Raw genomic sequence first — 14,395 nt, 5'->3', positions numbered from 1 at the left:
AGTAAGGCCTTGTCTACACTTGACAATTAAGTTGACCTATGTTAAGTTGATGTACAGCCACTGCAGTATTACTGTGTTTTTTTTCATTTACACAGTACCCTCCTGCTGCTGGTTGCGTGCATCCTCACCAGGAGTGCTTGCACCAACTTAAGTGGGGCAGTGTAGGGGCTGACAGCTTGAGCTGTAATCCCTGCGTGGAGCTCATAGCTATGAGCATTGCTGCCAGGTGCTGACAGCCTGGGCTGTGGGCTCCATGTGGAGCTTCTTTGACAGGTGATGTAAGTAACGCAGTGTCTGTGCAGAGTCTACCCTAACCACATCTACCTAAGCGCTATGCCCCTCTTGGAGGTGGAGTTATTAGGTCGGTATAGTGGGGGACTTACATCGGTGAAAGGGTAGTGTAGACGCTAAAATTAGGTCAACGTAAACTGCCTTACATCAACCTAACTGTAGTGTAGACCTGGCCTAAATAAACAAAACAATCCTTTAAAACCACTTTAGTCTGTCTTGTCTTGTGTTTCTCCTCTGTGTCAGCCCCTAACTCACTTTCACTGCATAGATTCTTTTGTTACATCTTACTTGGTACACTATAAGTCTTTCCTGAGAAGTCTTTCCTTTCAACATTCTCTCTGGATAGTGCAAGCGAAAGGCAAAGCTATTCTTCAGTCCACCTACTTCACTCTCATTAGGTGAGTAATCTCTGAATGTAAGAGCACCCAGTATGCAGACACAAATAATTTCAGACTGGCTGAAAGAGCAGGTATTTTTTATTTCTATTGTATTACAGCACAGGAGGCCTAATTAGTTTTGAGGCCCTATTGTGCTACGTACTGCACATACACATAAGGCAAAATTGAGCGCACACGCTTTCTCGCCTCACTAGCTATTCCAGGCATGAATGGGACTCCTTACATACATTTATCCTTTTTATGCCTTTTTTTTTTTAATGACAAGACAACAGAATATTCTTGTTTATTTACCTAGTTACTTGTTGTTCCTGTCACCCTGCCCATGGTCCAGTTATCACTTATCTCCCCTAATATCCCTGACCTTCACACCCAAAACTGAAAGTCATACCAACATAGCACCTATTATGGACACACACCTTGGTCCATATATTGCCTTTGACCTGTGTAGCTTATTTCCATTTCTATATGGGAATAGTTAGGCTGATATAAACCACCTTTTATACCACTATTGCATCCACACTGGTGAAGTTGTGTCACATTAAGTGTTCCTGTGTAGTTATAATTAATGTGGTACAACTTCTCTGTGTGGAGAAGCCCAAAATTATTTTGCTACCTCCTGCTGCTTGAAGGGGAGACCTGAGACTTTTTAATATATAGCACGCTGCATTTACCTTTCTCACTGCATTTATTTCATTCTGGTCCACTTTATTTCCTGACCCACGTTTTTCTCTGTCTGACCTGGACATTTTAGTAAACTGAGTCCTTGGTCCTTTCATGAAAGGTCACTTTCTCTTATGTGCATGCATGGAGGGGGTGTTACCTTTTAAGTACCATTTCCTTTGTAAGATGAATGCAGAGAAGAGGTTTTAGAAAAGGTTAGGTCTTGTTGGCTTTATGCTTGAAATCCTGAATAATAATCACTCCCACTTAGTTTAAGACTAGTTCTGTTGTATCCAGGTAAGTACACTGTCTCGGAGATTTCATTTTCAATATCCTCCTGGTTGAACATTCAAATCAGTTACAAGAATGGGTGCCACATAAGAGATTTCATCCAATAGGTGACATTGTTCGTACACCTTATCAGCACAAGTTTTCCTTTGTGCTCTACATCTAATCCTTCGAAAACCAGCACATTTTTCCTTCGCTGTAACATTTTTTCATCTGTGTACTACCTCTTAGAAGTTGCCTTCTTTAATGAAATATATTAAGTAAATAACAGGAGGGAACAAATTTGATCAAATAATTAGAATATCAATGCAATGTTAAGATGGGCATTAGGATGAAAGTAACTTAATAGTAGATGGGAATTCATGTGAGTTAATGGATACTTACCAAAGTCTAAACCTTCCCTTCTTTGGTAATCTGTCTCGTTGCTGAGACTGCATAGAAGGAACATAAGAAAACTTGTAGCTATTTATCATGAGATAATGATTTATCAAAACTAAATTGGAAATCAATTTTAAGGTTTTTTTTTTTTTTTTTTTTAAAGTGTACCACTTTACTAGAACTGCATTTCTGTTATTTGTAAGAATGGAAGTTGCAAAACCTGGGTTTTAAACAGTTGAGTAGATGTTGCAATGTAAATACAGTGACCTCAGATTGTCATCTCTCAAAGCTCAGTAACATTAAAGGGATGTTGCACTGTCTTTCTTCAAACTTGCTAAGAGGAATTTTTTTTGTGTCACTTATCTAAATGTTTAAAAACATGGAGGAAAAGACATATTTCAGTTGACAACTGTACAAGAGTGCTTTCCATGTAATACTTTAAAGTAAGCAGTATGTAAGTTCCAACCCAACACTTACATTATCAAGAAAAGTAACAGAACTATAGAAATGAACAAATGCCATCCAGCAATTTTTGTCAGTACAGTAGTCAAATGCAAGTTAATTTGTTTTAATACTAGATTTATCTACAACATTTTTTTTCAAGAATGTAATTTTCAATCCAAAGCATCAGAACCCTTTTAAGATCAGTTAAATTGGAATTCAGAAGGGCTGTTTTTGGTTTAACTATAATGTTGGTAACCAGACCTCACTTGTTAGTGTTTTGGCGTTGCCATCACCATCTGTCTTGCCTTCCTCATGGTGCTCTTCCTTTTCACACTACTTATTAAAAATAATTATTGCTCTTTCCCATTCAGCAATATGCAGTTAAAGCTTTCAGTGCTCAGAATCGATTGTCTTGTCATGGTGTCACCTTTGAATTGGGCACATACAAGCACAATAAACAATTATTTGCAACATAGCCAGAGACTTTCTTCACATACTCACAGTTAACGTAACAGAAAGATGCAAAATCAAGTGTGTCTTCCCCAGTTTGCATTAAGGGTATCTTTTCTGCTTTCAACACACTTTAATCAATAGGAGCAAATGACACATGTAGTTCCTTTTTTGTCTCATATAATATGGTTGGAACTTTGCTAAAAGTTAGGTGGCTAAGTGTTTACCACAGAAAACAAATGCTTCATTTTTTTCCCTACTGTGGTCCCCAGAGTTTTGTGTAATAAAGGCTGTCTTCTACGATGCCCTGGTCCCTCTCAAAGTCTGCCATTTTTGGACTTAACACATAAGGAAAGTAAATGCAGTTAAGTAAGTGTTGCAGATTGGCTACTTAGACTGTAAGCTCTTTGGGGGCAGGACTGACTTTTGAGAGTGCAAGGATTCCTCAGGTGAATTCCCAACTCCAAGGAAAGTGGTGTTTTATTAGACCTTTAATCAGCTATTTACAGTTTCTTACTAAATCTAAATAAGGCCAACAGTTGTTTGTTTCATCTTGAACTCTTAAAATGAAAGTGCTCATCCGGGACAAGTGTGTTGTTTCTTTCATACAGTTTGCCTGTGATTAACTTGTGAACGTGAGTGTGGGTTTCCTGTATAGAATTGAAAAAAATTAATATTATGCTGAAGTAACTTCACTTTGTGTCTTAAAAATCTTGACTTGTGGTTTTGGAGGGAGGGACCATATTGGAAATCTATGGTATTTTGTCCAATATGTCACATGTGACTTTTTAGTGGTAAAGCTGTGGCTCTTTTTTTCTTTATACCTGCTCACTTTCATAAACTCAGTGTCGTTACCAGGGGGAATTTCAACATTGCAGCTATTTGAGTGTTGTCAGTAGACATCTTCTGAATATCTTGAAATCATGTACTGATTTTTTCAGGCAACTAGGTCTCTAGCAGAACTATGTCATGTGGAGACAAAATTCACGGAGAAAATACTTGGTTTCGTTTTGGTTTTTTTCTGTGATGGTCAATGCCATAATATCTGAGCAATTTATCATCAGAGCAGTCCTGTGAGGTATGGAAGTCTTATCCTTAATTTACAGATTGTGAGTGGAAGTAGTGAGTGCCGTGTCCAAGAACACAGAGGAAATCTGTCAAAGCTGGGAGTAGTACCCAGCCTGAATCTCGATTCAGTGCTTTAACCACAAGATCTCCTACCTTGCCTTTCTTTCATGTTTAAATGAATTGTTTAATGATTTTGTTTTTAGAAATTAAACTGCGTAAATGAGCATACTGTTTTTAGTGCTAATGTAACAATTTCCCCCCCACCCCACTCTCTCCCTTCTTTAGCGATGTGTGGTGCTGCGTTTTCTGAAGTTTTCCCCAAACCGCAATAAGGTAAGAGACAACACGTTCTTCTGACTTGTTACTGTTCACCCATTCTGTTAAGAAACTCTCCACTTCTATCCCATATTAATGCCCACTTTTATAACGGAGTCTGCTCTGGGGCCTATGCAATGAAGCTTTGGAGCCCACTGGGAAAAGCATTGTGCTGATTTGTTAATCTGGTGCTGCTCTTGGAAGTACAGGTTCAGTAGTAGACGCTCTGACAGGGAACTGTTAAGGGTTTTTTCAGTATAAGATACTTTAAAAAGCCCTAAGGAAGTGGGGTGGCGCTGTCAGTCAATTATAAATAGCTTCTACCCTGGCCTAGAGTTGAACAATTTAGTGGTAACCCACTCCATTAGCTATAAGACAAAATATTAATCTGACATGCCTTACAGTATCTGCAAGAGCTCATTCTTTTAGGGCTTGTCTACAGGAACACTTAATTACCTGGCACTGTCCTGCCGTGTACTGTAAACATGTACACACTAATGCTTTTTAGTGGGCTTTGATCTACCATGCTTTGAAATTGCTCAGTATGGGATTTTTAGTGTGGCTGCAAGGTTCACACAGATACTTACTGTGCAGTGGGCTAGTGTGGGGTACATTTACTTCCTGGCTAGTCATGAGCTAAGAGCTCTTGTAAACAAGAACTAAGTCTGCTCCGACTTAAGGAAACTAATGACAAGATGGATTATAAGCTTTTCAAGGCAAGGACTGAGTCCTTCTATGTGTTTATATACAGCCTCTTTCACAGTGGACTACCAAACATGACTAGGGCCCCGGATGCTACCACAGCATAAAATAATTGTAATTGCCTTTTTTGACCACCAGTTCTGATCCTATTCCTTACTTCAGAATTCTTCGCTCATTAATGCTTCTTGGAGAGTCATTGGAGGCTATTGCTCAAAATGTCTCAGATACTTTATTCTCAAGGTCAGAAGTATTACACTAGATATTATGTTATGCCTTGGGTTTTTTCCCCTATCATCACTAAAGACCTGCTGACATCTTATGAAAAAATTGTCAAAAAACTTCCTTTGTAGACAGTGCTGTTCATATGTCTGTTTTCTTCACCTTCCTTTTAATGCATAAAATCAGAATCTTTATTATTTAAATCAGCCATTCTTCCTTTTCACTTCTCACTTGAAATCATAACTACCTTGAGTTTTATATATCACACTAAGCCCTACTTGCATTACCAGTACAATAATTTTGTTATTCATCTGGCCTAGTTCCAGCAAATGCAGTTGAGCTCTGTCTACACAGCAACAAATGAGTTGAGCTAAAGAATAAGCTTTAGGAATAGATAAACATGTAAGTAACAAAGAACTTTTTTTAAATGAATTGATTTTAAAAAACAAACCAGATCCTAAATGTACACTTTATCTACTGCAGTCAGTCAGTCTCTTAGTCACAATTCTGGGATAACTGTTCCTTCTTGGCCTCCTTCAGGGCACCCTTATTCAGGTCTCAGGCCTCTAGCTCTCACCTCTTCAAGGCAGGAACTCATGCCCCTCTCCCTCCAGACTGAGGCTTTAGGCTGCAATTTTCTTGCAATTCATTGTGCTTATCACAGCAGGTGTGACTTTAGTCTAGTGCCTGCAGTTCTGCACGCTCTCAGGGGCTATGGCTGTGTCTACCTGTAGTCAGTCAGCCTTCACAAAACAAAATATATTTATTTAGTACAAAAGCATTACAGAGAAAACGTAAAATAATAAATGGTGTACACATGCTGTGACACACGTAGCAGTTTCCTGCAATATCCTTGGGGGAGAAAACCTTACTGAATTAAGTTTAAGTATTTTCAAAGTCCATTGTACTAAATGTAAAGGTTATGCATTATTGTGGGATGGGATTATATGTAATCTCTCTACAGGGGAGATGGGATGTGAATCCCGGGAAGTGTTATGAATTCAGAGGACTGTATTGAACAATGTACCAGACAAGAATGGACTTCTGAGACAGTGTCAAGTGGTTTGTTCTGGGAATCTCTAGGGGCAAATTCCCCACCTCTGGTTATGCAAAAACCCAGCCCTTTAAAGGAATGCCCTGAGGAGAGAACCATTGTCTGGTGGTTACTTGGTCTTAGGGTCTCAAGATCAAAGGCCCAAGCTGTATAATGGAAAGACTAACCCATTGGTTGGGGTGTTACGAACTTGTAACAACAGAAAACCCATTTGGGGATTTGTAGGATTGATGCCTACCAGAGCCCTTGTTGGAGTTGGGGAGAGATCTCCAGGAAGCTTGGTAGTATGTGTGTAGGTTCTTTATCGTTTTTAAATGTTTTCTCAGTACTGGCTTAAGAATAAATGTCCTTGCTTATAAAGCGCTGTGTGCTAACTTGTTACTGTTGGCAGTTACAGCTGTTCATGGCTTTTGGAGAGAAAGCAAAGCACAGCTGCTTGGCCTGTTTAGGCAGTGTAGCTTGAGGAGAATATCATAATGCAGGCAGGGAACTGTGCATCCTGGGAAAATCCCTGGTCAGGAGTGGGACAGATGCAGATCTCTGCCCAAGAGAGGTGAGGCCTGAGGAACCTAAAGTGGGTGCCTTAGGTGGACTGTAGAGCGGGTATACATGTGTGGTTGCCCTGAACTGTGACACGCATGCTAAGCGTACCAGGTATTACCCATTGTCTGAATGGGATACTGGTATGTCTCTGTTCCTTGTTCCAGAGTTAGTCACCCTAAGTCAGCTCAGGCTGACCCTTTATACAGTTCCTAGTTATTTGTTTACTGGTCCTGCTGAACCCAGTTAAAAACAGTATATGCAGTTTCCCCAAAGGGGTAGTATGTCGATAGAATTGTTCACCTGTCTAGGGATTTGCGTTAGTTACCTCCAAGTGATTCCGGATTCCACAGGGGAAACACCTAGCAAGCCAGGAACAAAAACATGCCTTGATACAAAAATCTGATTATCTTATGTACCCATAGCGACTGGCACATCTCAATATAATAGTCTTGAAAGTTTCCATGCTTCTGAGGTCTCTCATCTGTCATATCTCCCCTGCTGGAAGATAGAGAAGTCAACCCCATGAATCCTTGACAAGTAACAATACAAGGTGAGAGGGGAAACTGAGTCATGCATATTCTTTCATAAAAATACATCAGAAGTTTACCAGTTTTCCACATTCATTAACTAGATTGCTTCCTATGTATCAGAGGCCCTACTTAAGATGCACCATGCTAATGATATAACAAATAGTAGGCAACAACTGACACTGATATAGGTCACTATTATGTGTCTAGTAGCTCCATGACCTCTGATATTTGGCTAGCTCTGAAAACAATATACTCTTATGTTAAAAGCAACGGAGCAAAATTATCTGCTACAGTGATTGGCACCTGGCCTGCTTAGTACTTGAAACTCCAAAAGCTATTTTATTCTATAGAATGTAATGAAAAGTTGTGCAAAAATTTGACTCTCAGAATTTTCTAATAACTGAAGTGAGCATGAAGCTGTGCATCATGTTTACTTGTGGCCCCAGTGAATAAATGTTCTGTTTCGAATTACGGGACAGAGCTGTCTTTGTCCCCATGGGCCTTATAAAGGAGCCGACATCTTTTGTTGTGGGATCAATTTTGTACATTACTGTCTCGTATCTAAGCCATCAAAAGTTAAACTGATTTTCCTGCTCTGTTTTTCATACAAGTACCCTTCACTAAATTCCACTTGGTTATCAATATGTTTGCAGTTGTTTCATCTGATTTTAGATACAGAATAGTTTAAAAGGTAAAATTTATTTCACTTCTCTGATTCAAAGCGGCTAGTTTGTTCCTTTCCCACTCCTTGGAGAAGTATAATTGGATAGTTTAGGTGACCTTGATATACTTTTCAGCCATTACGTTGTGGTAATATGCTGTCAACATTATACAGAGAAAAACGTCAGGTCTTGCAGTCTCAACGGAGCTACCTAGTGACAGTCCTCTTCTTTTTGGTTTACCATGGTGTTTAAGACAAGTACTTCTAGAATGGCATCTCAACCTCTTGGGGGTGGGGATGGGGGGATGAGACTGTGACAGATCCAGACATTTGTACTGGTGCACCAACATAGAATGAAGTGAAGTGTGCCATCTCTAAACCGAAAAATGGACGTGCAGCCATTGCTGATGGCATCCCCTCAGAGCTGCTAAAATGTGTTATTGATCCTGTAGCAGAATCACTTCTGGCCATCTTTCGTCTGGTGTGGAGAACTGAATCCCTGCCTACCACCTGGAAGGACGGCGTTGTCATATCCACTCTATAAAGGCAAGGGACTGTGCAGCGAATGTAAGAGCTACAGGCCGATCACCTTGCTTTCCGTTCCAGGGAAGGTGTTTGCACCTGTTTTGCTGGCATGCCTGGAGCCTTCACGACATCAGAAATGTCATCCCCAACAGTCAGGCTCTATGAGGAACAGGTCCACATTAGATGCCATTCTGGTCCTTCGCTTGCTGTCGGAGATGCATCGTGAGTTCAGGAAGCCCCTGCATGTAGCATATGTTGATCTTAAGGCTGCATTTGATTCAGTAGACCATGTTGTGTTATGGAAGGCCTTAAAGGACGTAGGTGTCCCTACCACTCTGCTGGACTTGATTAGAGAGCTGCATAATGGAACCACTGCCCATGTACGTTGGGGGAACCGGATGTCAGCGCCTTTTAAATCAGTATCTGGTTTTAGGCAGGGTTGCGTTTTGGCTCCTGCACTCTTTTTTGTCAGGCAGTGGATTTTATAATGCAGCATTCTGTCAGGTCCATAGGCCTTGAGATCGGTGATCTCTCACTCACAGACCTTGACTACACTGATGACGTTCTTTTAGTACAGAGCCCTGACAGGTTTCATGAGGCACTCGAGCATATGGAGGGGGAGTCAACTAAGAATGGTCTCAATGTTTCATGGTCAAAGACAAAACTGCAAAATCTAGGACCAGGTCCGCCTGTGACTCCAATCACTTTGAACAACGAAACCATCAAATCAGTTTCCAGCTTTTGCCATTAGGGTTCTATACTTACCAGCTTCTCTAATTCTCACATGGAGGTTCTCCATCAAATTGGCATTGCAGCCTCTGCCATGGACTGTTTCCAGTGGATATAGAATCAACGTCGTCTTAGTATGATAACCAAGTTCAGGATTTATTCGACCTGTACCCTTCCCATACTGTTGTACGGGTGCGAAACATGGACGCTACACCATGCATACTGGACAAAGCTGAAGGCTTTCCACACAAAATGTCAACGTCATATATTGGGCATAAAGTGGAATGACTTCATCTGTAATGCAGATGTTTATGGTCATTCGGATTTACAGACTACTGGGGCCATTGTCCGCAGGCGGCACCTTATGCTTTTTGGACATGTCGCAAGGATGCCACAAGACGTTCCAGCAAACGCCATTCTCCAGGTGGCTTCTAACATTCGGGATAAAATTCCACCAACCTAGGGGTGGAGGTGGCCCAGCGGCAGACCCCACTATTACATGGGTTCATTAAGTCTGTTCCGATGTTGGATTTTCAGGCCGTCAAGCTTTCGCAGTTGAACAGGAACGGACCAAATGGCAAACAATTGCTACAGCCGACTGTTTGGCTAAGCGTAGAAGAAGAAAAAGAATGCTGTCCCAGTTTATCACACAATACTCAGTTTGCTGCTTTGTTTCTAAGCCATAAGGGGGTAATTTGCATAATACAAATAGTCCTGAAGCTGACGGTAATATGCAGATATTAAAACAAACCAACAAAAAACCCTTATTGGATTATGTGCAGACTGGCCAGGTAGCCAAGAAGAAGCTCATGTTTTTAATCTTTATATTGAGTGACCCTCCTGTTGGAGGCATTCAGCACTCAATCTTACAAATATTACACTTAAACAAAAAAAAATAAAAGATCTCCTCTTAAAATTGCTGCTGATGTCCTAATAATTACTTGTATGGAAAACTAACTTTGTCTTTCATTTTCTACCCTTTTTCCATTGTTTTGTTTTTGGTTAGTCAGACAATACTCTTGTCAGCAGCTTCCTTTCATTGGTCCTTTTATAGTCAAACCTGCAGTGTTGGCAGAAAGTTTATTGCTGCTTTAAAATTCACATGGAGACCATACGCTGCTCTTACCTCACCCCTTCTCCTCTGCACATCCCGAACAGTGGGTTTTTTACCCACGAAAGCTTATGCCCAAATAAATCTGTTAGTCTTTAAGGTGTCACAGGAGGGATAGTGTGCATCATCTGTGCAAACACTGCTGTAGCATGTTATGGAATTGAGTTCTGAAGTGGAGCTGATTTGCGCTGGTTTCAGCATTCCATATTTTGGCTGACAGGCACTGTGATTGTCAGACTGTGGTTTGAAAATCCTTTTTGTATTTTAAATAGGATATTATATAATTTTAATGTTATGACATCCTATTCATATTTAGAAATGACTAGTTTTTCTTGGAACAGAACTGAAGACTTAATATTTGACCCTGGAGGAGTTGTTTATCAACTTGAAGACCAAAGCTGTGTACCCAGCTGAGAAACCATGACTTTAGAAGCCCAGTAATTTGACAGCCATGGAAGTTGAGAGACAGAAAAGGCCTTCTAGTTCATTTGTCTGCAATGGAGGATTGCTTTGTAGGTATAATCTGTCATAAACCTCTAAGCACAGAAATGTGGCCTCACCTAATGCAAAAGAATTTAAAAAGAGAGTGCTGGAACAAAGGGTCTTCTTACACAGGTGGGGAGGAATATGGCTGCCTTTAGGCAGCCTGTTTTCAGTCCTGCCAGCATGGTATCCTGCTGAGATTTGTTGCCTGCTAACCACCTTTTTTTTTTTTTTTGGGGGGGGGGGAAGGAGAGCGGGTTCATGAGTCAAGAAACAAGAAATCAATTATAATCTATTGAGAGGTCATTGTTTAGTACTGAATATTCAATATTGGCTTCTGGTTTAGGTACATTTCAAGCAAAACAGAGAATATTCCTTTCCTTAACCTTTCCCAAGGCTCACTTGAGCCTCCACAAAAGATCCTAAGGGAGAGCCAGCCTCACAGTTGGAAAAAAACAAAACACTAGGGGTAATGCTACTTGAGTTAATTAAATAAGACAAATTTTAATTTTTCTAGAATGACAAAAATGCCATCTAAACACTTGCTTCTTTCTCTTCCTACTTGTTTATATAATAGTTTATTATATAATCTTTTTTTCATATTGGTAATCCCTATTGGTTAATGGAAATCATACTATGCTAATACAGATAAGTAAGCTCAGGCTACGTCTACACTACAGAGCTTTGTCAACGAAAATTATGCCACTTTAATTAAACCTCTGTCTATGCTCCTTGTGTCGGCAGAGCACATCCACACTAGCAGCTCTAGAATTGACACAGAGCAGTGCACTGTGGGTAGCCACCCCATTGTACAACTGGCCACAAAGTGTTTTGGGAAGGGTTTGTAATGCCTCATGGGGCAGGTAGTGTCACATGATGCAGGTTTCTCAATCCTATCGTTCCATGGGCATCCTACTAGATCGCCAGCTGCTTTTCAACGGAAGTGTTTGGGGAGGTGGGAGGGAAAGTGTGTGACGGGCAGTGTGTGTGTGGGAGACACAGTGTGTGTTGGAGAGTATATCGGCATGCTGTGTCTAAGTTCAGACAGCAGCCTGAGCAATCAATCCCGAGGCAGGGGAAGAGGTACCCTCCCTCCCCCAAGTTCCCTGTAAGCTGTGCAACAGCCTATTTAGCACTGCACAGGCACACAGGGAACCCACTCGGGTGGGGACCTGCCACAGCCGGGGGAGGGGCGCCCCTGCCCCCAACTCAGCCTGTGGCCTGTACCTGCTTCAGCCAGATCAGGCCTGGCTCCAGAGGGACACCTGTCCTACTGGGGCCAGAGGAGGGGTGCCTATCCTGCAGCCCCAGAACTCCCGCAGCAGGGAGAAGCACCTTTCCCCGCCAGCCCAGGTGCTGCTACTGGGGGAGAGTGCTAGGGGGAGTCCTCTCTCCCGACTGTAGCCCCAGAGCACCCTGCACCCCAAATCCCTCATCCCCAGAGCCCTCAGCCCTGAGTCCCTCATCCCTGGCCCCACACTAGAGCCCACATCCAGAGCCTTCACACCTCTGCACCCCAACCCTCTGCCCCAGCCCGAGCCCCTCATCCCTGGCCGAACTCCTCAGCCCTACCCCCACCACATGAATTTTGTTATGTGCACCAATATGAAAGTGATATAATAGAATCATAGAATATCAGGGTTGGAAGGGACCTCAGGAGGTTATCTAGTCCAACCCCCTGCTCAAAGCAGGACCAATCCCCAACTAAATCATCCCAGCCAGGGCTTTGTCAAGCCTGACCTTAAAAACTTCTAAGGAAGGAGATTCTACTACCTCCCTAGGTAACGCATTCCAGTGTTTCACCACCCTCCTAGTGAAGAAGTTTTTCCTAATATCCAACCTAAACCTCCCCCACTGCAACTTGAGACCATTACTCCTTGTCCTGTCCTCTTCTACCACTGAGAATAGTCTAGAACCATCCTCTCTGGAACCACCTCTCAGGTAGTTGAAAGCAGCTATCAGATCCCCTCTCATTCTTCTCTTCCGCAGACTAAACAATCCCAGTTCCCTCAGCCTCTCCTTATAACTCATGTGTTCCAGACCCCTAATCATTTTTGTTGCCCTTTGCTGGACTCTCTCCAATTTATCCACATCCTTCTTGTAGTGTGGGGCCCAAAACTGGACACAGTACTCCAGATGAGGCCTCACCAATGTCGAATAGAGGGGAACGATCACGTCTCTCGATCTGCTCGCTATGCCCCTACTTATACATCCCAAAATGCCATTGGCCTTCTTGGGAACAAGGGCACACTGCTGACTCATCCAGCTTCTCGTCCACTGTCACCCCTAGGTCCTTTTCCGCAGAACTGCTGCCTAGCCATTCGGTCCCTAGTCTGTAGCTGTGCATTGGGTTCTTCCGTCCTAAGTGCAGGACCCTGCACTTATCCTTATTGAACCTCATCAGATTTCTTTTGGCCCAATCCTCCAATTTGTCTAGGTCCCTCTGTATCCTATCCCTGCCCTCCAGCGTATCAACCACTCCTCCCAGTTTAGTATCATCCGCAAATTTGCTGAGAGTGCAATCCACACCATTCTCCAGATCATTTATGAAGATATTGAACAAAACCGGCCCCAGGACCGACCCCTGGGGCACTCCCCTTGACACCGGCTGCCAACTAGACATGGAGCCATTGATCACTACCCGTTGAGCCCGACAATCTAGCCAACTGTCTACCCACCTTATAGTGCATTCATCTAGCCCGTACTTCTGTCACACATCACCTTCATATTGGTGCAGGTAACAAAATTCATTCCGCACATGCATGGGGAATAATTAGAGGGAACACTATACTCCCCCTCTCCACATCAGCCCCCAACTCTGTTACAGCACAGCAGTCCCCCTCAGCTCTCCGCATCTGCAGCCCACTCTGCCTGCCACTGTGTTCCTAGTGCCTGGGAGAGCAGGATTCCACATTAATGGTTCTGTGATTCCCTTAGAGTTCTCCCACAGCCTCCGCAGATACCGGGAGCAGCATCCTCAGCAGCTCTGTGAGCTCTCCATGCTGAAGAATGTCATAGCTTTCTGGAGTTTTGAAAGGGGAGGGGTGCATGCCTACAGGGCAGCCAAGTTCAAAACAGTGAGCAGAGTGGTCGTAGTGGGGATTGTGGGACACTGGGGGAGGTCAGTAACGGCGACATAATGAACGGCAGTGTCTACACTGATGTTTTAACTTCGATGCGAAAAACTCTATGCGTCTTGTTGAGGTGGTTTTATTTTGCCACCAAAAGCAGCTTTGTAGTGTATGCACCCCTACTGTTTTGTTGGCAAAACGCAGTGTAGATGAGGCCCCGTATTTGTGTAGTCCATATACGTTAGTTATTCGTTAAGAAGTTTCATTGTGGAAAAACTAATCTGACTAGGTAAACAGTATTAAATCGTACAGTTTGTGTCATCTGTAGAACTGTACATGGGTAAAGGCCTTTTAGTTTTTGCTTCAGAAGTGCTGAAAGCTCTCCCAAAGCTAGGATTCTCAGACCGTTTTGAGATATAAAATTAAACATATTATAGATGACATGTTAATTCACACTTCACGTTGCATAAAGAAA

At 42.4% G+C, this 14,395-nt stretch overlaps 1 protein-coding gene across 9 annotated transcripts in view; it reads left to right on the top strand.

The window, feature by feature from the left end:
• The window catches only part of IPPK (inositol-pentakisphosphate 2-kinase), a 100,615-nt gene that overhangs the window by 34,561 nt on the left and 51,659 nt on the right, over positions 1 to 14,395 (top strand). For 2 of the 9 annotated variants that reach the window (XM_073352357.2, XM_073352354.2), the window contains exons 2-4: positions 4,263 to 4,310; positions 7,233 to 7,360; positions 10,708 to 10,878. The exons of 1 other annotated variant lie outside the window; for it this stretch is intronic. In XM_073352357.2, the coding sequence (XP_073208458.1) occupies positions 10,818 to 10,878 (61 nt within the window). In that variant the 5' untranslated portion in view covers positions 4,263 to 4,310; positions 7,233 to 7,360; positions 10,708 to 10,817. Of the gene's footprint in view, positions 1 to 4,262; positions 4,311 to 5,533; positions 5,616 to 7,232; positions 7,361 to 10,707; positions 10,883 to 14,395 lie in introns of those variants that run through there. 6 more of the 9 variants (XM_073352358.2, XM_073352359.2, XM_073352355.2 and 3 more) reach the window with 5 other exon arrangements.

Source organism: Lepidochelys kempii, chromosome 7, assembly GCF_965140285.1.
Source record: "Lepidochelys kempii isolate rLepKem1 chromosome 7, rLepKem1.hap1, whole genome shotgun sequence".
NCBI lineage: Eukaryota > Metazoa > Chordata > Testudines > Cheloniidae > Lepidochelys > Lepidochelys kempii.
The sequence above is the reverse complement of the archived record's forward strand: the minus strand, read 5'-3'. Positions and strand labels throughout refer to the sequence as shown.